At 36.8% G+C, this 24232-nt stretch overlaps 1 protein-coding gene across 1 annotated transcript; it reads left to right on the forward strand.

Annotated features, from left to right (window-relative positions):
* Positions 1 to 13514: 13514 nt before the first annotated feature.
* On the forward strand, positions 13515 to 20887 carry LOC147387850 (taxadiene 5-alpha-hydroxylase 1-like). The gene is made up of 4 exons (XM_086420237.1): positions 13515 to 14469; positions 17041 to 17228; positions 20452 to 20546; positions 20800 to 20887. The coding sequence occupies exons 1-4, from the start codon at positions 13515 to 13517 to the stop codon at positions 20885 to 20887; spliced, it is 1326 nt and encodes a 441-aa protein (XP_086276363.1).
* The last annotated feature ends 3345 nt before the right edge of the window (positions 20888 to 24232 follow it).

The following is a 24232-nucleotide window of genomic DNA, read 5'->3' on the forward strand; positions in this document are numbered from 1 at the left end:
TAAGAAGTCCCATCTAACATGGAGGTCGTATACAGAGAACGTGTACAGAGAGGAGCCACTCTTCGAGTTGGGGAACAAATTGAGGGGTAAACGCTCAGAGTGGTTATATATCTATAGGTTCACAGCTCCCGGCTACCTGATAGGGATGCCCGCATACACGCTGAAGTTGAAGATGTGCGAAATGGACGACTCTGCAACAAAAGTGATTTACAATCCACATAGAGTGTCCAGGAAATTGGGTTACGATCAATAAGTCCCTTATTCATAGCCCAAGTGCGATTACGCCCAGACTACAGCCACCAAAGCGCAATTCTTTGACCCCCTTAAGATAAAGAGGAAAATGTGGTTCGTAGGAAAGGAAAGGCAGTGGAAAAAAAATGGAGGAATGTAAGCGATACTATTTGGAACACGTGAAAAGGATATGTGCACCTTACTCTCAGTTGCTTGCCGATTCAAAAAAATGGAGAAATGGCTATCAGAGGGCCGATTCTTAGACACATAGATGATTATGGGGCTGGGGACCGATGTAATGGTTGCAGGCAAAGCAAGGGAGACAGATATTTCGAGAACCAATAGATATGGAAGAAATTGATTTTGTAGCAGAAGAAAGTAAAGCTCAAGAAAGAGAGCTAAGAAAACAACAAAATGAACTAAACATAGAAAATACTGAGATAAGAGAAACTGTGGAGGCGAAAGCTCCCAAGAAGAATAAGAAAAGAAACACTCAAGCCACAACAAGCAAAGGTTGGTAGGAAAGTCAAAGCTTAAAAAGAAGAAGAGCAAAGTAACGAGGAAATTACATGCATCTTGTGGATGAATATTCTACTGAAAAGTGATTTTCAAAATTCTTCAAATTGAAAACGAGTTTTTTGATATAAAATTTTAATTAATAAATTTGACGTCATGTAATTTTTAAAGTTTAGTTTGAAAGAAAAGTCCAAGAAGATGGAAGTTGAAAATCTGATAAAAATGTTGAAAGCTGTATTTTGTTCTTAAACCCAAAAATTAGGTTTTAATTTATTGATATTTGAATTTTAAATCATTCGTATTATTTTCAAATTGGAGATATTCCCTTATTTTCATTAAATAACTTATAGTAAAGTATCGAAAATCTATTTTTATCGATGGCATCGATGAGGTTGTTGGTGGCACTAACAGAAACCTCTATAGAACATAGGTTTCTCCTAGTAGCGATTTTTGAAACTCAAACTTTGGTTTTTCTTTGATTAAACATGAAAAATTAAATCTTTTTAAAATTTGATTTATCCTGAAATCATCGCACAACAAGATTGATCATGAGTTTTACGAAAATAATATAGTTTTTCCTAACTTTTAACAATATAAATTATCTTTGAATTAAAAACCTATAATACACAAAAAACTAAACTATTAGAAAGGTTCAAAATTTTCCCTACCTTAGATCGAAAGTTAAGAATTCACGAATAACGCGGGAAATCAAGTTGGGTTGAAGGTTCCACATAGTATGTTGTCGAAAATCTTATTTTTTTCGTTTTACCTCAAAGGTTGCAACGATCCAATCGATTTTCTCTTCTACGCCAACGTCCAATATACCCTATAAATAAATGAAAACCTAGTTTGAAGATCGAGAGAGACTAGGATTTCTCTAGGATTTTTTTTTAGAAGAAAAGAGCTTGAGAATTAGATAAAGTAATGTGGAAATTTTCATGGGTTTTAATATTTATAATGTTAAAAGGACTTAACGATCATTATTAGATTTATTTTATTTTTATTAAAAATCTATGTCTTGAACTTCGATTTTCGCAATTTTATTATCTATTTCAGTGTGAATCTAATGATACAATTAAATTTGTCAAATTTCAACTTCTAGAAAAATCTTTTATTTATTTGGCCTATGAATTTTCTTGAGATACACAAAATCTGGGATGTTAGAAAGATATCATTGGTACAATCAAGTTCTATAGAAATTAGATGAGAAATATTTAGGAAAGATGAATTTGACCCCACAATGAAAGAAAAAAATATAGTCGAGTGTCGTGAGACTCAATGCTCTAATAGCATAAAGGTTTAAGTTTTAGATGCTCAAGATTACTTTGCCTTTAAATATAAAAGATTCAGCACAACTAAATTCTCTACCTTATAAGGATTATGTTAGACTACACCCTATGATCCGAAGTATAAATCAAGCAATAACACAAGAATCTGACACGACACAAAATATACGTGATTCGGTCAAAGAATTGACCTACGTCCATGGGCGAAAACCGACAATTTCACTATATTATCCAAAGAAGAACACGGTTACAATTTCTCTCTGTCTCTCGTATGTTTCTCACACCCTCTAGGGTTTCATCTCTTACCCTTTATATACTTAGGGTTACAAAGAGGTTAAACGGGTCGGATCCAAAACCAAACCAAATGGGCCCAATATTTTGCCCGGGGCCTTCGCCCCCAGACCCCCTATAGACACCTCATTTTTGCATCTTCCCAATTAGACAATTTATTACTCGGATACCGTGAATTCCTAATGATAATCACAAAAAATTCAAAGGCTTGTGAATACTATTACTGATTCCCTCTGTTTCCACTCTTTTCATCTCCTCTACTTGTTACGACTCCCGATTTAGCAAGCATGTACGCTTAGGTTCGCTACACAGTTCAATAACCTAGAGATCTCGCCACACTAGAAAAATACGACTTTGAAACATAGAAATAATCACGTTGGGACTGAAAGAAACCTCACGAAAGAATTCGTAAAAATCTGTAAAAATCGACAAAATGACGAAAATACCTTCATGAATTTTGAACCTCCGAAAGACCTTGAAAATGCCTCCATTGCACTCAGAACATGATTTCGAGTCTAACGGGACCCAAACCAGCGAAAACAGAGAAATTTAAGAAAAATCATTAAAATGACCGAAATGCCCCTCTACCTCCAAATTCAATTTAGAGATTCCAATCTTTAGGAAAATGTAACAAGAATCAAACTAATTAAAAATCCAATTTAAACTAAAAAATAAAATTCAAATTAAAAAAATTAAACAATTCAAATAAAATAATTACAAACAATTCAAATTTAATTCAAAATTAAACAATTAAAACCTAATTCAAAATTAAACAATTAAAACTTAAAATTTAATTCAAAATTATTCAATTAAAACCTAATTAAACAATTAAAACTTAAAATTTAATTCATAATTAAACAATTAAAATCTAATTCAAAACCCAAACAATCGAATAATTAAAAATCAAACAACCGATAAGATTAAAATCAAAACGCAATCAAGAAATTAAAACCAACAAAAAAAAAATTCTAAAATCAATCGGCCAAAATTCTAATTAACCAACCATGAAAATTAAATTCAAAAGCTAATCAACAAATTTAAAATTCAATTAACCCAATCCAAAATGAATTAATACTCAACCAATCACCACCCGGTAGTGGATAATTATTGTAACGCGAGTAGCGTGGGATTGCCCCACCACCATTCTCCCAAAAAATAAATACGTGTCAATTGATTCAAAAAAAAAGAAAAATAAAGAAATTAAAAATAAAATTAGAAACTGATTTTTATAAAGGGAGAACGTCTTCTCTCTTGCAAGGGGGACGGCTTCATCTTCTTCTCCAACGTCAAAAGGCTGGATTCCTTCACATCTCCTCCTCCTTGGACTCTCACTCACAGACGTCTCTCTCTAAGAGAAAAAAAGGCTGAACGTCCTTGGGCTGTGATCTTCTTCTTCTCTCCGTTTTGGCTGAGGACTCTCAGTTCTCTCTCTGTCAATGTCCTTGGGCAGAACCTGCAACTCCCTTCCTACTCAATCTCTCTCAACGTCTTTGAGGCTGGAACGTCCTTGGGCTGGCTCACACACGTCTCTCTCCCTGTTCACCTTCATCATCTCCAACACCTTCTTCTTCATTCTCAGCCCACATCTCTGCAATCCAGCCACGTTTTAGAGAGGACAGCAGCACAGTCCCTGTCATCTCTCTCACCACACTCTCACGACCTCTTGCTGCCCTCTCCATTATCTCCATAAGCCTGCAACCCAGACTCCCTTCTCCACGTCCTCAACACGGCCATTGTAATAGCCCTCCATAGCAGCCCCCATATCACCTCTTTCTCACGTTCTACTTGCTCCAACACAGCCCCATCAACACCCTCTGCTGCCTCCTTTTTATTCACCATCAAACCTGCAACATAACATTGCTGCTGCGATCCCAAAACGCTCCAGACTTGCTGCCCAGCCATTAATTCTGTACCCACGTTTTGCCCAGTCTCTACATGCTATTGCTACAACGTCGCTCTTTGGCTTACTGCTACAACGCTTACGAGAATACATCTCTCTCTGCATGGCTCTTTCTCAGTATCCACCCCCAACAACTCTCTCGCTGCCCTCGTCTCTCCTCACGGCAGCGAATACTCGCAAGTCATTGGATCAGAATTGAAAGAATCGACTCGGCATTATTTTATCCTATAGATAAGTCTTTTTTTTAGTTTGTTTTTATGTATTTATTTTTATTTACTTTTACACATCGATAGGATTAGAAGGATTTTTTTACGAATTTTTTATATATTTTTCTTATTTTTGCATAGCAATAGGATTAATAGAATATTTTTTCTTATGCATTTTTTTTATTTTTTATTTTTATTTTTATTTCTTTTTACATATTGATAGGATTAATAGGATATATTTTTTATGCATTTTATTCTATGTTTTTATTTTATTTTTTGTATCTCAATAGGGTTAGGAGGAATTTTTTTTATTATATAATTTTTTTTTATTAATTTTTATTTTATGTCGATAGGATTAGGAGAAATTCGATCACTTTCTATGTTGTTTCTATTTTTTTTTATCTTCGCATATTGATAGGATTAGAAAAAAAAAAATTAGGTATTTTCTATTTTTTTGTCTTTGCACATTGTTATGGTTAGGGGAATATTTTATTTTTTTTAGTTTTGTGTGACGTAGGTTTTTAGGTTATTTATTTATTCATTATTTATTTGTATATTGATAAGATTAGGATTTTTTTTATTATTTTTTTTTTGTATGTCTTATTTTGTCTTTGCACATTGATAGGGTTAGGAGAGTATTTGTTCTTCTCTTTGTTTTTTTTTATTCTTTATTTTATTTTTTATTTTTTTTATACATCTTTTTCATTAGTTTGTGATGATACGATCTTTGCATTTAAGCATGATGGTTCCATATGATTTTTGCAATAGATTTGTGATGAATTGGTGATGAGTTTAGAGTTTTTCCATGTGATTGGTATACCCATTGACTTGACAAATATGCGTGTTGTCGAATGACAGTTATTTGAACAAAATCAAAAATCATATATGCATGCTTGTTTTGGGTTATTTAAGGATTCGATGAACATGAAAATTCTCTTATGGATTTTCTTTCAAATTTGAAAATTTTATGCAATGATATTTGTCAATCTCTAATTTGGTAAATACGATATCCTGGATTTCTTTGTTTTTGGCAAATTTCCAACTTGGTGATTTTTGACAAATCCATAACCTTCCAATTTGGGCATTCATTTTCATACTATTCTCCTTTTAGAAATTATTTGCAGGTTATTGGGAAATTCATGTTTGGAAACCTTCTAATATGAGGTTGCATAATTTTCTATTTTGGGAAAGACACATACTTGTAAATTTTCATTCTAGGAATTTCATATTCTATCAATTTCCCAATTTAAAATATTCTACATCCTTATATTTAGAAGGTTTACATTCATGGAAAGTTGAGAGTTTTTAATTCAAAATTTTACATTTTTTGAAACTTTCTATTTTGAAAAATGTATTTTTTGAAATTTCTAATTTGGGAATTCAACACATATATTTTTGAATTCTAATTTAGGAAAGTTCAGATTCCAATTTGGAGATCCTAAGTTCTAATTTGACAGTTTCTATTTTGGACAGTTTGGGAAATACTTGCAGGTGAAATTTCTTAATTGATTTTTAGATCATGGAGCTAATCAGGACTTTTTCAAACCCTTCTATATTTTATGGAATTCAAAGAATGATCATGTAATAATTGGGACAATTTTAGCCATAGGACTCGCTTGGCAAACCTAATATAAATTGATGATGATGATTGGACTGTGACCTTGACTGTAGTCTTTGTATGTTGACCATAGGATGATTTGGATCGTAGTAGAGACCGATCATGTTGATCGGGCGGGTTCGGTGCCTAATACCTTCCGAAACATGTAATCTGACCCCTTACCCATCTCTCTAATCCGTGGATCGACCCATATCCATTTGGAATTAATTTTGGTTCATAAACCTAAACTAGGTGGCGACTCCCATTTCTCAAAAGTCCCCCATTAATAAATCGGACCCCTATCCACTATTTAGTGAAAATGGGTCGAGGCGATTCACCCCAGGTAATGGTGGGGAAACCCCACACATTACCAATTAAACGGGTCATGCGGGTCGTTAACGGATCTCAAAAGATCCAGGTTGAATCCACGACAACCCTCCAAATACAAGAATAGAAGACATAACTAACAAATATCCACCTTGGCTTCAATTCTAAACAAAGAAACCGCTTTCGCCTTGCCCTACTAGAGCCTCAAGAACTGCAAACACCTATCAAGTTCAGGCTGCCCCTAAACTTGATACTTGGGATGACCTTAGTCATTAAATCTGCTGGATTCTTTGTTGTATCAATCTTTTTCACTACAATAGCACCTTGAGCAACAACATCTCGAATGAAGTGCAGTCTAACATCAATATGCTTGGTCCTCTCGTGATACATCTGATTTTTGGTTAGATGTATGGCACTTTGGCTATCACAAAATACTGTAGTAACACCTTGTTCCAAACCCAAATCAGTAACTAAGCCCTGCAACCATATTGCTTCCTTCACTGCCTCTGTAGCTGCCATATACTCTGCCTCTGTGGTAGACAATGCGACTGTTGACTGCAAAGTTGCCTTCCAACTAATAGTAGTACCACAAAGTGTAAAAACATAACCTGTCAAAGATCTCCTCCTATCTAAATCACCAGCATAATCCGAATCAACATACCCAACAACACTATCAAAAGTGTCACTGCTTTTATCATATAACAAACCAACTCCTGCAGTACCCTTTAAGTACCTCAATATCCATTTAACTGCTTGCCAATGGATCTTCCCAAGTTTATCCATGTATCTGCTGACTACACTAACTGCATGTGAAATGTCAGGCCTAGTGCAAACCATGGCATACATAAAACTGCCAACAGCACTAGCATAAGGAATATGAGACATGTGCTCCACCTCCTCCTCTATCTGCGGGGACATTTGAGCTGAGAGTCTAAAGTGAGCTGCTAGAGGAATACTCACAGATTTAGATTCTTGCATCCCAAAGTGATCCAACACCTTCTTAATGTATTTCCTTTGTGATACATACAATCTACCTGCTCTTTTATCCCTATGAATCTCCATACCCAAAATCTTCTTTGCAGCCCCTAAGTCTTTCATCTCAAACTCACTACTGAATTGAGCTTTCAGCCTCCTAATCTCAGATGTATCTCTGCATGCAATCAACCTATCATCTACATATAATAGTAAGTACATAAACGAACCATCTGTGAGCCTCTGATGATAAACACAACTGTCATACTTATTCCTGGTATAGTTGTTTCCTACCATAAAAGTATCAAACCTCTTATACCACTGTCTAGGAGACTGCTTCAGGCCATATAAAGATTTTTTCAGCAAACACACACGATCTTCCTTCCCCTGAATAATGAATCCCTCTGGTTGATGCATATAAATATGTTCTTCTAACTCACCATGTAGAAAAGCAGTCTTTACATCAAGTTGTTCAAGCTCTAAATTGTATAAGGCAACCATGGCAAGGAGCACCCTGATAGAAGTATGTTTTACCACAGGCGAGAAAACCTCGGTGAAATCCACACCTTCCCGCTGCGTATACCCCTTTGCCACCAATCTTGCTTTGAACCTAGCATCTTCAATACCTGGAATTCCTTCTTTTTTCTTGAAGACCCATTTGCACCCCACAATCTTCTGACCCTTTGGCTTCTCAACAATCTCCCATGTTTGGTTCTTGTAAAGAGACTCGATCTCCTCACCCATGGCAACACACCACTGTGTTGACTCCTCACATGTAATGGCCTCCTGATAGGTACATGGCTCCTCATCATCCATAGTTTCTGCCACACTAAGTGCATAAGCCACCAAATCTGTATGAGCAAATCTTTGAGGTGGTCTAACCTACCTCCTTTGTCTGTCTCTAGCCAAGCTGTACTATTGTAACTGAACCTCATCCTCAATAATTGGATCCTGTCGTGGTTCTTCATCCTCTTGATCTAAATCATCTGTACCATTATTTTTCAAAATAGAAGCCTCTAGCTCCACCTATTCAATGACACCACGAGGTCTCTCAGTATCGAATATCTCCTTCACACTGAACATGATAGACTCATCGAATGTCACATCTCTACTGATAAGAAACTTTTTCCCTATCGCATCTAGACACCACAATCTGTAACCTTTCACTCCAACTTGATATCCAAGAAAAATGCATTTCTTTGCCCTCGGTTCAAGCTTACCATCGTTTACGTGAGCATATACTGGACACCCAAATATCCTCAATCCAGAATATGTAGCAGGAGACCCCGACCACACCTCCTCTGGAATTTTGAACTCAATAGCACTGTTAGGAGACCTGTTCACCAAATAACAAGCTGTGTTAACAGCTTCAGCCCAAAACTGCTTTGGCAAATCAGAATTTGATTGCATGCACCGCACCCTTTCCAATAAAGTCATGTTCATTCGTTCTGCAACCCCATTCTGTTGTGGTGTCTTCCGTACTGTGTGATGCCGCACAATACCCTCATTTTTACAGAACTCATCGAACTCTCCAAAGTAAAATTTCAAACCGTTATCAGTCCTTAATCTCTTGATCTGTTTTCCTGTTTGTTTTTCTATCAATGTCTTCCACTGCTTGAATTTGACAAAAACTTCATCTTTGCTCTTCAAAATAAATATCCAGAATTTTCTCGAAAAATCATCTATGAACTTCAACATGTATCTACTTCCACCATGTGATGCAACTGGAGATGGACCCCATAAATCAGAATGGATATAATCCACAATATCCCTAGTTCTGTGAATACCCATACTGAACTTTACTCTGCACTGCTTCCCAAAAATACAATGCTCACAAAAGTCCAATTTTTCAATTTTTTTTCCATCAAGCAAACCCTGTTTGCTCAATACTGTCATCCCCCTCTCACTCATATGCCCGAGGTGTATATGTCACAATCTGGTGGTGTCTAAATCTGCTGCTGATACCGATGTCGTACTTGTAATTGTCTGTCCTTACAGTGCATACAACCCATTCTTCTTCAACCCTTTCATTACCACAAGAGCACCTTTAGAAACCCGAATTACTCCATCCCCTACCTTGTAACAACAACCATTTGAGTCTAGCATACCCAAGGAAATCAAATTTTTCTTCAAATCTGAACGTGCCTGACATCTGATAATGTCCTCACAATACCGTCAAACATCTTCACCCGAACTGTGCCTATCCCCACTACCTTACAAGCAGTATTATTTCCCATAAGAACTTCACCCCCATCAAAAGGTCGATAGGTTGTGAACCAGTCCTTATTGGAACATATATGATAAGTGCACGCCGAATCAAGAATCCACTCCTCACTAGAGAAATTGGTAGAAACTGAAAGTACATCACCGTTATCACTATTTCCATCTGCCACTGCTGCATCACCAGCATCATGATTATTATAATTTTGTTTTTCCTTCCCTTTACTATCCGGACAATCTTTTTTAAAGTGTCCTTCTTGATGATAATTGAAATACTTTAACTTTCTAGTCTTTGATTTTGATATAAACCGTCATTTTCCATTATGGTTCCCTTTATGATTTGATCTCCCCCTACCAAACAAACCTTTGCCTGAGCTTTCTGTAATTCCATCTACTTTCTTCTTCAATTCTTTAGAATTTAAAGCAGATTTAATCTCCTCAACCGAAACAGTAGTTTTTCCATACATTAGGGTATCAACAAAGTTTTCATATGAGGGTGGTAGAAAACAAACCAAAAGTATAGCCTGATCTTCTTCATCAATTTTAACACCAACATTCTTTAAATCCATAAGAATACTATTATATTCATCAAGATGATCAGGGATAGAAATACCTTCTCGCATCCGCAAGGTGTAAAACCGTTTCTTTAAATACCACCGATTTGTGAGAGATTTTGTCATGTACCGAGTTTCCAACTTTGTCCATAGCAGATCTATTGTGTCTGAATCATCGACCTCTCGCAGGACCTCATTCCCCAAAGATAATAGAATCATACTGTGTGCCTTCTCCATGATCTCTTCTTTCTGTTCTGGTTTCAACGATTCAGGAAAATTATCGCTTCCCAACAGCGCCTTCGATAAACCTTGCTGAACAAGCAAAGCTTTCATCCGAACCCGCCATAGATTAAAATTGTTCCTTCCATTGAACTTCTCAACATCATACTTCGCAGCCATAGCTCTGATACCAGTTTGTTAAACTAAACCCTATGATCTGAAGTATAAATCAAGCAATAACACAAGAATCTCACACGACACAAAATATACGTGGTTCGGTTAAATAATCGACCTACGTCCACGGGCGAAAAACGACAATTTCACTATATTATCCAAAGAAGAACACTGTTACAATTTCTCTCTGTCTCTCGTATGTTTCTCACACCCTCTAGGGTTTCATCTCTTACCCTTTATATACTTAGGGTTACAAAGAGGTTAAACGGGTCGTTAACGGATCTCAAAAGATCAAGGTTGAATCCACGACAACCCTCCACATATAAGAATAGAAGACATAACCAACAGATTACATATATGAAAATGATAAACTCAGATTACATATGTGGCACAAATCACTAAGAATGAGACTTATGTAACAGATGAGGATAAGCATGAAATTGATGGTATGGGTAACCGTGAAGAGGGATAGCCCTATTAGATAACAGCCCTGGTTGTAAGTTTTGAGTCGCGATTACAAAGCTATAACTATGATGATTGCCCAATTGATCCTAACGTTTCTTTTGTAGGCCATCAATGTTCAAGTAAGAATAAAAGAATAATTTTCAACCAAAGTCAATGATTTAATTCCAGATGTCAGGGAGGACACAACATGCAAAAAGCTCAGATTCGACAACCCAAGGTTGATGAATTTCATAAAATTTGATGGACTATGGCGACAAATTTTTCGTTGTCAAATTTTTTTCTTTCCAATGGGTAAAAACAATCAAATTAATGGAGGATGAGAGAAATTCAACAACTCTAGGCCATTGAATTTAGGGAACATCATAAATTACATGGCCCTAAGCCATCGAATTTTGATTTCTAAAATTCATAGGCCTTGACTAGTCGAATTTTCCAATTTTCACATAGTAGGACAGGTGTCAATACAATCGAAAGTCCTAAAAGGCGAGGGAAATACATAAAAGAATGTGAATGGAAAACCAAAAATAGATATGAATTCAATCTCATTGACATAAGACTTGGCTTTGGCTTGGATGAAACCGTTGTTTTGAGGTTCCATGTAGAAGAATAAGAAGAAGAAATGATGGAAAAATGGTATCTCAATCTTCCTAGTCATCATGCTCATGAACAATATCAGGATGACCCCAATATTGTTAGTGAATAAGACAGGAAACCATGGTACAAGATGATTTGATGTTTCTCATGTATCATATAAGAATTGAGATAAGTTGACTTCCCCACATGGCATACTCAATCGACTCCCCTGACATAAGGTGTGCAAGAACCATAGATTACCTTTCATTGGGATACACAACTACACAAATTTATGGGATGTGTGGTTGTGTATCCCGAGGCATAAAGTCTATGGTTCTGGCACACTCCACTTCTAAGGGTGTCAATGGGTACCCATTTTAACCAAAATCGAATCGGAACCAGAACCAAAAACCCCAATTCCGGATCCCTTTTTATTGGAACCGATTAGAGCTAGGTCTAAAATGAAACCGAACCGATAGAAATCGGAACCGTTAAGTTCTATCCAATGGATATCTACGGGTAGTCGGAATCGATGTATTTTGTCATTTATTTCCATACTATAAATGATTTAAGGTATTTTTATTTCAAAATAAATGCATGTCATATACAATTCTTCAATGTTTTGTATAAATTATCGATTGAAACTTAAAATGAGTTATTCTTCTAAAAATTTATTACTTTTAACAAAGATAAAATTTTTACTTTTGAAAAAAATCATTAAGTTGTATCTTTAGTATAACAAATTATAATTAAGTTAATAATTTTGTAAATAATATGTTAATTTTTAAAAGGAAAATTTTTGTTATAATGATTTGAAATATTTTTTTCTCATTCGATTCTTCAGAGCCGGAACCGATGGGTATACCCGTGATTTTTGGTTTTAGCGGTTCCGATTCCGATTTCATTTATTTTGGAATCGGACCCGAAATCAAACTAATATAATAGTTATGATTCTAAGTTCTTTAGGAACCGACCCATTGACACCCCTACCCACATCAGGGGAGTTTATTGAGTATGCCACGTGGGGGAGTCATATTATCACCACTCATCATATAACATTGCAGCGTCTTCTTTATAAACCTTGACCAGCAACTCGATCAAGCAAGCTAGACTTATTATGTAACATTTATACGATTTGATAGTGATCCAACAGTGATGGGATTAATGGATCAATGGGTTCCCTTCATTTAATTAGAAGTGTTGGCATCATCCTTAGTTAGTAGTCATTCCTTCTGTCCAAACCACTCGATGATACCCCAAGATTCTTCAGACAATCTCAAAGAGCATCCATCGGCTTAAAGTCTAAACTTAGGGATTCCAATAATGGGTGACAATCAAAAGGATAATACCATATAATTTTCTAGAAACGCGATAATCTGACAATGCCACTTGGCACACTCAATCGACTCTCGTGTCATGAAAAATTCAAGAACCATAGATCTGTATGTTTTGGGATACAAAATTATACTTTCCCATTATAATGTGTATCACGAGAGAACTGTGTATCTTTAGGCATACGATCTACTGTTCCCGAACTTATCAAGTCAGGAGAGTCGGTTTAGTGTGCCAATTTTCTATTATAGTATTAGATGCGCAGTATCATCCGGGATACGATGCAATTAAAAGTATTAAAAAATTTTGACTTATGATAAATGAGAAGAATTTATAACCCTTTAAATGAATCTCACGCATCAAAAGTCAACTTAAATAGGATAATCCCAAAGTCCATTGTATAGTCTTTAATTAATGGTTCAAAAAAATATAATATAGATTAGATGCCATTCATCATTGAATCTCGTTGACTTTATTTCTAAGAGAATCCATAAGCATTGAAAGACTATCTAAGAAGATCGGTGCCGTCCTCCATGTGCGTCCATGTTTCATGATAATTTGCTTATTATTGATCACAATGTATTCCCTTTATATAAATCAACATTGACTCTTCTCATAGCAAAGCCATCATCAATATCCATCTCTCATTCCATGGCTTCAGATATAGTTTTTGGTCTTTCAATGGTGACTTCTCTCTTAGCTATACTGTTATCTATCATTTTTATTATGCACAAGAAGAACACCAACAACAATATCAAGAAGAAATTACCCCCTGGAGAGATGGGTCTTCCTTGGATCGGTGAAACATTTGATTTCTACAAAGCCCAACGCAACAATCGATTATTCGAAGAGTTCATTGAGCCTCGGACAACAAAACATGGAAACATCTTCAAGACAAGGCTGATGGGATCACCAACAGTGATGGTTAGCGGTGCCGAAGCTAATAAGTTCTTCCTCTCCAACGAATTCAAGCTAGTTGTGAGTTCGTGGCCATCTGCATCGGTGCAACTTATGGGTACGAATTCTATTATGGAAAAGCAAGGTGATCAACATCGATGCCTTCGTGGGGTTATCGCAGCTACTCTCAGTTCGACCAGCCTCGAAGCTCTAGTCCCGAAGATATGTAGCTCGGTCACAGCCCACCTCGATGAACATTGGCGAGGCCAAGACACAATAAGCCTATTTCGGTCAGCAAAGATGGTAACATTTTCGATTGTTTTTGAGTGTTTGTTAGGGATCAAAGTGGAACATGGGATGTTGGAGATGTTTGAGAGGGTTTTGGAAGGGGTGTTTGCACCGCCTATCGAGTTTCCAGGGTCTAAGTTTTGGCGAGCGAAGAGGGCAAGAATGGAGATTGGGAAAATGATGGTAAATATCGTTAGAAAGAAAAGGGAAGAAATGGAAGGAAATTTGAAAGGAGAAGAGGATGGGATGTTGTTATCCCGTTTGGTTGAAGTTTTGATAGGTGGGGAGATTCAAGAGGAGGAGGTTGTCGATAATGTGGTGTTGTTAGTGTTTGCTGCTCACGACACAACCTCGTTCGCCATTGCCATGGTGTGTAGGATGTTGGCTCACCACCCCAACTGTTATGCTCAACTTCTCCAAGGTAACCTATTCTTCTTTTTATATGTTTCTCATCTTAACCATGATCATAGAACTCGAGCTGGGTCGACTCGAAACTCAGCAAGTTGATTCAATTGGATTTTGAGGTGACTCATTATCCCGTCGATGGAACCAACTCGCCAAGTCAAGTTGGCAAATCATTCATCAACTCAGCAAAGTCAACCTGAAAATGTACTGAGTCGAGTTAGACCCTCAACCGAGTTATTGTGTTATATATGCTTTCTGTGGAGAACAAAAAAGTATTTATTATTTTAAAATATTAAAACTGATTTCTTAAATATTTATAAATCTAATATATATATTTTTTACTCATCTGAATCAACTCGTGAGTTGCTGACTTCACTCGAGTTGGAGAAGAAAACACTTAGCTTTGATGCATCCAAGGCATAGAGACCACGCTTCCGAGTTCCCACCATTACAATTTCCCAAGTGTTCCTATCCTTTATCGCAAAACCACCAGCAGAAAATTCAAATATATAAGGATAATCACTCGTAAATTGATTGACTGAAAGGAGATTCTTTTTAAGTTCAGGAACTAGAAGCACATCACGGTAGTTTGAATTTCCCATTTTTGTTGTCTAGGATAGTATCAACAATATGAGTTATCTTTAAAGTATGTCCATCTCCAATCATAATAATGTCATTTCCATGATAAGTTTCAAGGTTGAGTAGTTTACATTGGTTGCTTGTCATGTGTGCGGATACCCCAATATCCGGAACTAACCAAAATCTTGATTATGTCTTGTTGTAATGGAAGCTAGTGCATTGGTTATGTCATCTGGAGTGTAAACTTGATTGAACATGTGCCAACATTTTAGATCAATGTCCTCATTTCCCACAGATTTGACAAGATACATTAATATCTAGAGCGCTAGTAGTTTTTGTAGATTGACTGTTATTATCATTATTTTCTTGTGACTTCTAATTTCTTCTTTCTGACCATTATCTTTATTATTCTGACCATATTATAAGAAACCATTATCTTTATTATTTTCTTCTTACCTCCCTTTTTTATTAAATAATTTCCCTATGTTATGATTATGTTAGCCTATGAAAGCAACAGATTGAGTTAATCTTTCTGATTCTTAGTGACGCTTAATGACTCTGAAGTAGAGGGATAATTTAGTTATGAAACAGGGTTGGGGGCTTAAGTATAGTATTCACAAAAGATTATTGTTCATGGCCTGACCCATTGAGTAGCCACAATACCTTCCTATGATCATCAATAACAACTAGATCGTCACATATGGTTTTAAATTCCCTAAGATAATCAGAAAGAGGTGACGTACCATTGCTTACATGATGGATCTTCTGTTGTAAATGAAACCATGCTCTTATGGATCTTGTGCCAATGCATCATTGAGTGTTGCCCAAATGACCCTGGAATTATCCAATCCAACCACAAGACTAAGGACATCTTCATTGAGGGTGTCAAGATCCACTAATGCAGCAACCTATCTGAATGTCTCCAGGCTTGAAAGTCTGATTTATGATCTCCCTCTGGCCAATGGTAGATGTACCATTTCGGTGCAATAATCATCTCAGGTGGTGCTGAGCTGAGATTACTCCATTGATGAAGCCTATCATGTCTTGGCTTTCTATCAAACCAAGCATTTATGTCCTCCACATGAGATAAATGTTTTGAGTGAGTTTAATCGAGACAAAATTCCTAACATTTTAGGTAAAGAGATATGGGTATGAAGAACTTGTGTTGGCCATGGATTAAACTTTTCTATAAGAAAATGCGAAAAAGAAGATGACAGAAAAAAGGGGCTTTACATGAACTGCTTCATGTATGGCTCTTATACCTTAAAAGATAACCAGATACAGAATCTTCCATCTCTCACTGAGTTAAGAATGAAGAGAACTGTTCAATGTATATCGATAAATGTTACCGTAACTAACAGAGATATTCTTCTAAAAGTTACAATACTTAACAAAAAGAAAGATAAAAAATCGTCAGTTACAATACATAAAAGGAAAGAGTAGTGGGAATTAGTTAATTGTATTTTCAATTTCATTTGATCTACATGTACATGTGACCCACAATCTTGATGTGCATGATTCTCTACATAACATGTCAACAACTATCCAATGGAAATGTAGTGGATATGTCATTTGCCAGTTAATAAAACTCTAAGGTGAACGAAAAAATCAAATTTTGAAATAGGGCATTTTTTTCTTTTTTCACTTTTATTTTCAATCCCAACTTAACCTACTAATCAAATGATTCTTTAACAAATTTTCCTTATCATAAAGATTTTAAGAAAATACATGACTTTTTAACATAATTAATCAAATGAAAAAGAATTGATTCAGCTGATCTTAAACTTTTTGGATGAAACTATGATAACGAATTTCCTTCCTTGTGGGAGGAAGATGAAATATGGATTCATTGGTACTCCAGCCAATCAATTTGATGAATTTTGTTACCATTTCCAAATGGATATCCATTAACCCCATTCATAATAAATGATTTTTTTTTTCTTTTTCCCATATATTATTTCGTAAAATCATTAAAATTCACAATTTTCAATCCATTATACTCTTATAGAACACTTGGAGATAATGGATACTAAAAGAAAGGGGCAAACTCTAACCCTAGAAGATACAAAGAAGATGAATTATACATGGCAAGTTGCTCGAGAAAGCATGCGGCTGTTCCCACCCATTTTCGGATCTTTCAGGAAAGCGATTGTCGACATTGATTATAAAGGATTTACCATACCTAGAGGATGGAAGGTACTCTCTCTCTCTCTCTCACTCAAACACATGTGCGCATGCACACACACACACACATTTATATATATATATGGAAAATGTTCAGCACCCTCCTATTTACCCTACGTATATATATATATATATATATATGGGTCACGTTATTACGACCCCCTTTGCGACACACCTTTTTGTCTTATATGGGCAAAAATGTTTGGAATGGGCTGATTTTTTGTGAGGATGATCTCTATGGTGAGGAGATCATCCTGGCAAAAAATCATCCCATTCCAAAACTTCTAGACCGTCCGATTTTTGTTGAAAAATTATAGACCGTCCAATTTTTGTAAATCAATTTTGATGGGGCTAGAAGTTTTGGAATGAGATGATTTTTTGCCAGGATGATCCCCTCACCATAGAGATCATCCTCACAAAAAATCAGCCCATTCCAAACATTTTTGCCCATATAAGACAAAAAGGTGTGTCGCAAAGGGGGTCGCAAAGGGGGTCGTAATAACGCGACCCTATATATATATATATATATATATATATATATATATGGGAAATGTTCAGCACCCTAAGTTTTACCACACACTTTAACAAACGTTTTTTGTCCTACATGGGTTAGAAGTTTTGGAATGGGCTGATTTTTGGTGAAGATGATCTCTATGATTAGAAGATTATCCTCCCCAAAAATCAGCCCATTCTGAAATTTTAGCCCCATGTTTACACGTTGAAAAATCGTGGACCGTCCATTTTTTGTAAACCATTTTTGATGGGGTTAGAAGTTTTGGAATGAGCTGATTTTTGGTGAGGATGATCTCCTCACCATAGAGATCATCCTCACCAAAAATCAGCCCATTCCAAAACTTCTAACCCATGTAAGACAAAACACGTTTGTTAAAATGTGTGGTAAAGCTTAGGGTGCTGAACGGGACCCTATATATATATATATATATATATATATATATATATATATATATTTATATGGAAAATGTTCAGCACTCTCCTATTTACCCTACGTGTTTCATCCTACATGGGTTAGAAGTTTTGGAATGAGCTGGTTTTTTGTGAGGATGATCTCTATGGTGAGAAGATCACCCTAACCAAAACTCAGCTCATTCCAAAACTTCTAGCCCCATGTTTACAAGTTGAAGAATCATGGACCGTCCATTTTTTTAAACCATTTTTGATGGGGTTAGAAGTTTCGAAATGGGCTGATTTTGGTGAGGGTGATATTCTCACCATAGAAATCATCCTCACCAAAAATTAGCCCATTCCAAAACTTCTAATTCATGTAGGACAAAACACGTTGGGCAAAACGTAGGGTAAATAATAGGGTGCCGAACATGCCCATATATATATAGGATCATAGGTTGAAAGTTTTGGAATGGGCTGATTTTTGGTGAGAATCATCTCTCTGGTGAGGAGATCATCCTCACCAAAAATCAGCTCATTCCCAAGCTTCTAACCCCATCAAAAGTGGTTTACAAAAAATGGATGGTCCACGATTCTTCAACTTGTAAACATGGGATTAGAAGTTACAAAATGGGCTATTTTTGGTGAGGATGATCTCTTAACCATAGAGATCGTCCTCACAAAAAATTAGTCTTTTCCAAAACTTATAACCTATGAACGACAAATAGTAAGATGCCAAACATTTCCCACATATATAGAGAGAGGTGCAGTTACCTGGACCAAGGGATCAATTAGAACCTAAACCACACTAATGGATAGTTGACATGTGGATTTAGTTATTTAGTAATCTAACTAGGGTTGGTGAAACCATGGTTAAAAACTTCATTTACTCGATTTTCTATAACTGGAGAAGAATAAAATCCTTCTTCCAACCTTTTCTCTAATTCAACACGTTTCATCGCAACTATCATCTCAATTCTCAATCGCCTTTTTATTATCAAAAATCGAGGGATTTGCTTCAAGATCAAGGTTGTTCTCTATAGATGTGATTTTTGTGATTTCCTCGAGATCTTTCTTCTCCTGATCGAATGACTTGGAACTTCTCAAGATCGTCCTTATTCCCTGTTCCATAGAACCTCAAATGCCCAAGTTAGTCTCAATGAAATTGAGACAAAGTTTCAATTGTAGAAGAATTGCATACCTTAGATGTAGGGATCCTCCTCTATTTATAAATAAGAATTTCTATTTTACACATTTCCAACCTTATCTCACTCTATTTTGGGATAAGAATCATGTGGGTTCCTCTTTCCAAGAGTTCCTTCTAATTCATTTGCCCAAATCCCAAGGATTAGAGACCTTTCCTTTTACGAAATTCCGCTCTTCTGACCTTTATCTAAGCCCCTCATTCTCGGTGAACTACCAAGTGACTGCTTACTTATGGTCAGAAGAATGTTCTTAGTGAATTTTATTATTCCCTAATGACACAAGGCTTTACTTGATAGGTCGAACAATTTATCCCTCCACAACTTGTACTGTTGCATTGTGCCTAGTGGGTTTTACTACCTACTAAAGAGGCAGGGTCGGGAGGTGTTGTTCCAACCCCTTGAGACTAACAAGGAGTGGTTCCTCTATCCTATCAAAGTCTCAGGCTCATGGGTGTACGCCGAGGAGAAGTCTACCATTGTCCTAAAAAATTGTTGTTTCAATTAGACGGGTAAGGTTCCTCCTAAGACTAACAAGGAGTGGTTCCTTTATCCTATAAGAGTCTCAAGCTCATGGGAGTACGCCAAGGAGCAGTCTACCATTGTCCTAAAAAATTGTTGTTTCAATTGGATGGGTAAGGTTCCTCCTCAAATTTTTAACCGGGCTTTCTTTCCTTGTCATTCTTGACCTGAGCTAGTCGTTTTGTTTGGACTTTTGCATATATTAAGGGCAACAATCTGCTCAAAACTCCCATTCTTGAGTTAATTCTCAAAGACAAAGAGTTCCAAAGGCAATTAACCTCCCTTTCTCCTTCTCTTCCAATTAGCACCGCCCCTCACCCTAAGGAAGGTTCTTCTCCACCCCGTCAAACTACTATTCTTTCTTCCACCCCTTCTTCTTCTATAAACCTCGGGTCTTCTTTCGACATTGAATCTAAGGGAGAGATGAGCTCTCCACTTGTTACTATGAAGCCTTCTACTCAGAAGCACCCCATTGTCTTCCTGAGTCTACCCCCACCCCTCTTACCATCTTACCTCCAACCGATCATTCCTATAATCCTACCCCTTGCCAAATTATCTTCCACTTAGAGAGTGGTGATCAAGTCATCCACGTTAACTATGACCAATAGAGCAAGAGACAGAAGAGGACTTATGCCTTAAAGGATCAAGACATCACCCTAATCCCTTCTGATGTGGCCCACGAGGCCGAGGGACCTCTTGTTCAGTAAGTCCAATCAAAGGGAAAGGTCCTCATTCTGAGGATCCCCATGGGGGTTTCAACACTAGTCGATCCCAAAGTGGCTCAGGGACTCATAGAGGAAAGCATCCTTCCCTTCGATAAGGCTCATGAAAAATGACTGTGTCATTTATGAACAAGCTCTTTAGCCGCCTAACAGGTATTTTTCTCTCCTATCTTTTTTTCATTTTGATGTTTTCATTTCTGTTCTTTTCCAATTTGGTATCTTTCTGCTTTGTAGGTATAGTGCAATGTCTTTTCCCTGGCTTGGGGCTTGCTTCTCGCATTCCTTCCTTGAAGCAAAGAGAAATGAGGTATCTGACCTTTAGGATCAAGTAAAAATCTCAAGACCCAGCTGGAGAACAGTAACGATCAACTGGCTTAGGCGGCCCTGGCTTTCAAAAGTCGATTTGAGAGGCTAGAGGAGGAAAATGAGTAGAAGAAGAAAAAAAAATAGAGAGACAGAAGGCTAGCCTCCAGTAGGAGCTCAACACCAATATTAAGGAGTAGGAGGACATTTGAATGAAGAACGTGCTCTCATGGCCCAACTGGAGGTTGTCTTGTTGGAGCTTGGGCAAGTAAGGCCCTCACTCCGGTCCTAACCTTTGGCCGCTTCTAATCCGACCGTTGTTGCCTCCACCTCCTCTGCCCTATTAATGTAATATCCTCTACTGGGGCTAATCCGCTTATCGACCCGATGTAGGTCTAGGCTTTTGTAATTTTTTTTCTTATGTGTTTTTTCTTATATCAATGAACATTTCCTTTCGCCAATCTCCCATCATCTCTCTCTTTTTCTAACCTTGTACACTTAGATCATTTTTGTTTCCTTTATTTTCTCATTTTTATGTGAAAGGGTTAGTTCCCTAGTGAACCAATCTTCTTTGCTTTTGATGACTTTAGTTTCTCTTGCCTTATAAAACTTGGTTCCTATCTAACGACCTTATTGTCTCGGATAAAATTTTGCCTTACTCAAGCTTACTTCCCATTGAACCAACCTTATTACCTTAGAAAAAAAATTTACTTCACTCACCTCATAGAGTGAAACTTTATTCCAATTGAATCGACCATTTTGCCTTAGATAAACTTTTGCTTCACTCGCCTCATAGAGTAAAACTCGATTCCCATTAAACCGACCCTTTTGCCTTAGATAAATGTTTGTTTCACTCACCACATAGAGTGAAGCTTGGTTCCCTTCGAGCCAACCTTATTGTCCTAGATAAATTTTTGTTTCACTCACTTCATAAAGTGAAACTTGGTTCCCATCGAACCGACCCTATTGCCTTAGATAAATTTTTTACTTCACTCACCTCATAGATTGGAACTCGATTCTCATCAAACAGACCCTATTGCCTTAGATAAATTTTTACTTCACTCACCTCATAGAGTGAAGCGTTGTTCCCATCAAACTGATCATATGCCTTAGATAAATGTTTTCTTTATTCACCAAATAGAGTAAAGCTCGATTTTCATCAAATCGACCCTATTGTCTTAGATAAATTTTTACTTCACTCTCCTTATAGAATGAAGTTCGTTTTCCATCGAACCGATCCTATTGGCATAGATAAATTTTTACTTCACTCACCTCATAAAGTAAAACTTGGTACCCATTGTACTAATCATTTTACCTTAGATAAATTTTTGTTTCACTCATTTCATAGAGTAAACCTCAGTTCTCATTGAAACGACCTTATCATTTCACTAAAATACTCATTCAAATGCTACATTTTTATACATAATCGAATCTCTCTGAAAATAAACATTTTTATAAAGTAATTAAAATAAATCAATGGTCAAATAAACTCTACTACACTAGAAAGTAAATTCCATTTGAAAATTAAAGAAATCCCTACTACTAAATTACTAATCCTTATTGATAGTACCTTCTTAAATTAAAATCATTCCACGGTGATTCGATTGAATCCCCAACCATTGTCTTCTCTCCTACCTTCTCGAGTTTGTCCATAATGTAAGGGCCACCACAGTTTTTTTCTGAGCTTTCCACCGTTAGGTGCTTGTGTGTTCTGGAAGACCTTCTCCAGAACCAAGTCTCTTGGCTTAAATATCCTTGTGTGCATCTTCCAATCATAAGATCTTTCAACTCCTAATGATATCGTCTAAGCCTTTCCAACATCATTTCCCTTGTTTCATCCATCCAATCAGGTTTTAAGCTATGAATTCTTCGTTGACAATATCCCTAGCTATCCTTGTTCAGCCTGTTGGTACTTGTACCTTTGTTGGAAATATCATTTTTATCCCATACGTCAAAGCAAACAGAGATATACACATACCCCTTCATGCAGTGGTTTGATAGGCTCATAACACATTATGCATCCACCCACCTTCATTTCTGCTCATCCAGCTTCTTCTTCAAGTTACCTAGTATTATCTTGTTCGATGCCTCAACTTGCTCGTTCCCCAGTGGATATCTTGGTTTGGAGTTCAACCTTGAATTTCGTATTCCTAATAATAAGCCATGGCATGATTCTCTTTGAATTGATTCCAATTATTAGGTACCATGACATAGGGTATTTCAAAACTTATTATGATTTGTTCCCATAAGAACTTGACCACATCTTATTCTCTAATTCGAGCCAATAGTATGGCCTCTATCCATTTGGTAAAGTAAGTTGTCCGATGAGCAAGAACTCCCTTTTTTCGATAGTTCAAGGGAATGGTCTCATTATGTCCAACCCCTATATAGCAAATGGCCAGGAACTGACGATTGGATGGAGTTCCTCCATTGGCTGATAAATCATCTGAGCATGTTTTTGGCACTTGTCGCACTTCTAAATATATTTATTCACATCATCTTGCATGTATGGCCAATAGTACCCTTGGGTTATTATTTATGGGTCAAGGAACTTCTTCCAGAATGGTTTTCACAAACCCCTTCATGTATATCTCCCAAAACCAATCGTGCATCTTCTGAGTCTAGACATCTCAAGTGTAGGCCCCCGTAAGACATTCGGTAGAGTACCCCATTCACCATGAGATACTGACTCGCTTTCCTCTTTAGTTTCAATGTCTCTTTTTTGTCTTTTGGTAGTACCCCTGATCTTAAATAATTCATTATTTCGTCCTTCTAACTAAGCCTCATCTATCGGCATGCAATCCTTCACCTTTTCAAGCTCCGTATTCAATTTACCTTCAAATTTGACCAGGATAGTTCAGGCTTTCGTATCCCTGAGTATTGATGTCACATATGCCAATGAATCTACATGTCAGTTGTCATCTCTAGATATCCTTATTATCTTTACCCTTTTGAATTATGTCATTTGCTCCTAGACGAGCCGCACGTACTTGGCCATTCTTCCGTCCTTCGCCTGATATTCCCTTCTACAATGCTCAACCACTAACTGGGAGTCTGTATAAACTTAAAGTTCTTGGATCTTTAGATCACGAGCCATCTTTAGCCCTCCAAGCATGGCTTTATATTATGTTTCATTGTTAGAGGCTCGGAACCCCAATTTCACCACCTTTTCTAACCTATCATTGCTTAGGGTAACCAAAACCATCCTTGCGCCTGATCCCAAACCTATTATGTTTTCGAACTCATGGGGTCAGGTAAATTTTCTTCTAATGGTTATACCTCTTCTTCTTCTTCCTAGTACGGGTCTTCTATTGGGAAATCAACTAGGAAATCTACCACCATCTATCCTTGTTGAGCGTTCCTC

This window comes from Akebia trifoliata, chromosome 13, assembly GCF_017979445.1.
Source record: "Akebia trifoliata isolate Shusen 1 chromosome 13, ASM1797944v1, whole genome shotgun sequence".
Lineage (NCBI taxonomy): Eukaryota > Viridiplantae > Streptophyta > Magnoliopsida > Ranunculales > Lardizabalaceae > Akebia > Akebia trifoliata.

Bases quoted from the DNA above. Each gene is read 5' to 3' on its own strand.
- LOC147387850 (XM_086420237.1), top strand. From the start codon at position 13,515: ATGGCTTCAGATATAGTTTTTGGTCTTTCAATGGTGACTTCTCTCTTA. The intron at 14,470-17,040 runs GTAACCTATTCT...ATACTCTTATAG, and splicing joins TTATGCTCAACTTCTCCAAG to AACACTTGGAGATAATGGAT. The intron at 17,229-20,451 runs GTACTCTCTCTC...TATGACCAATAG, and splicing joins CCATACCTAGAGGATGGAAG to AGCAAGAGACAGAAGAGGAC.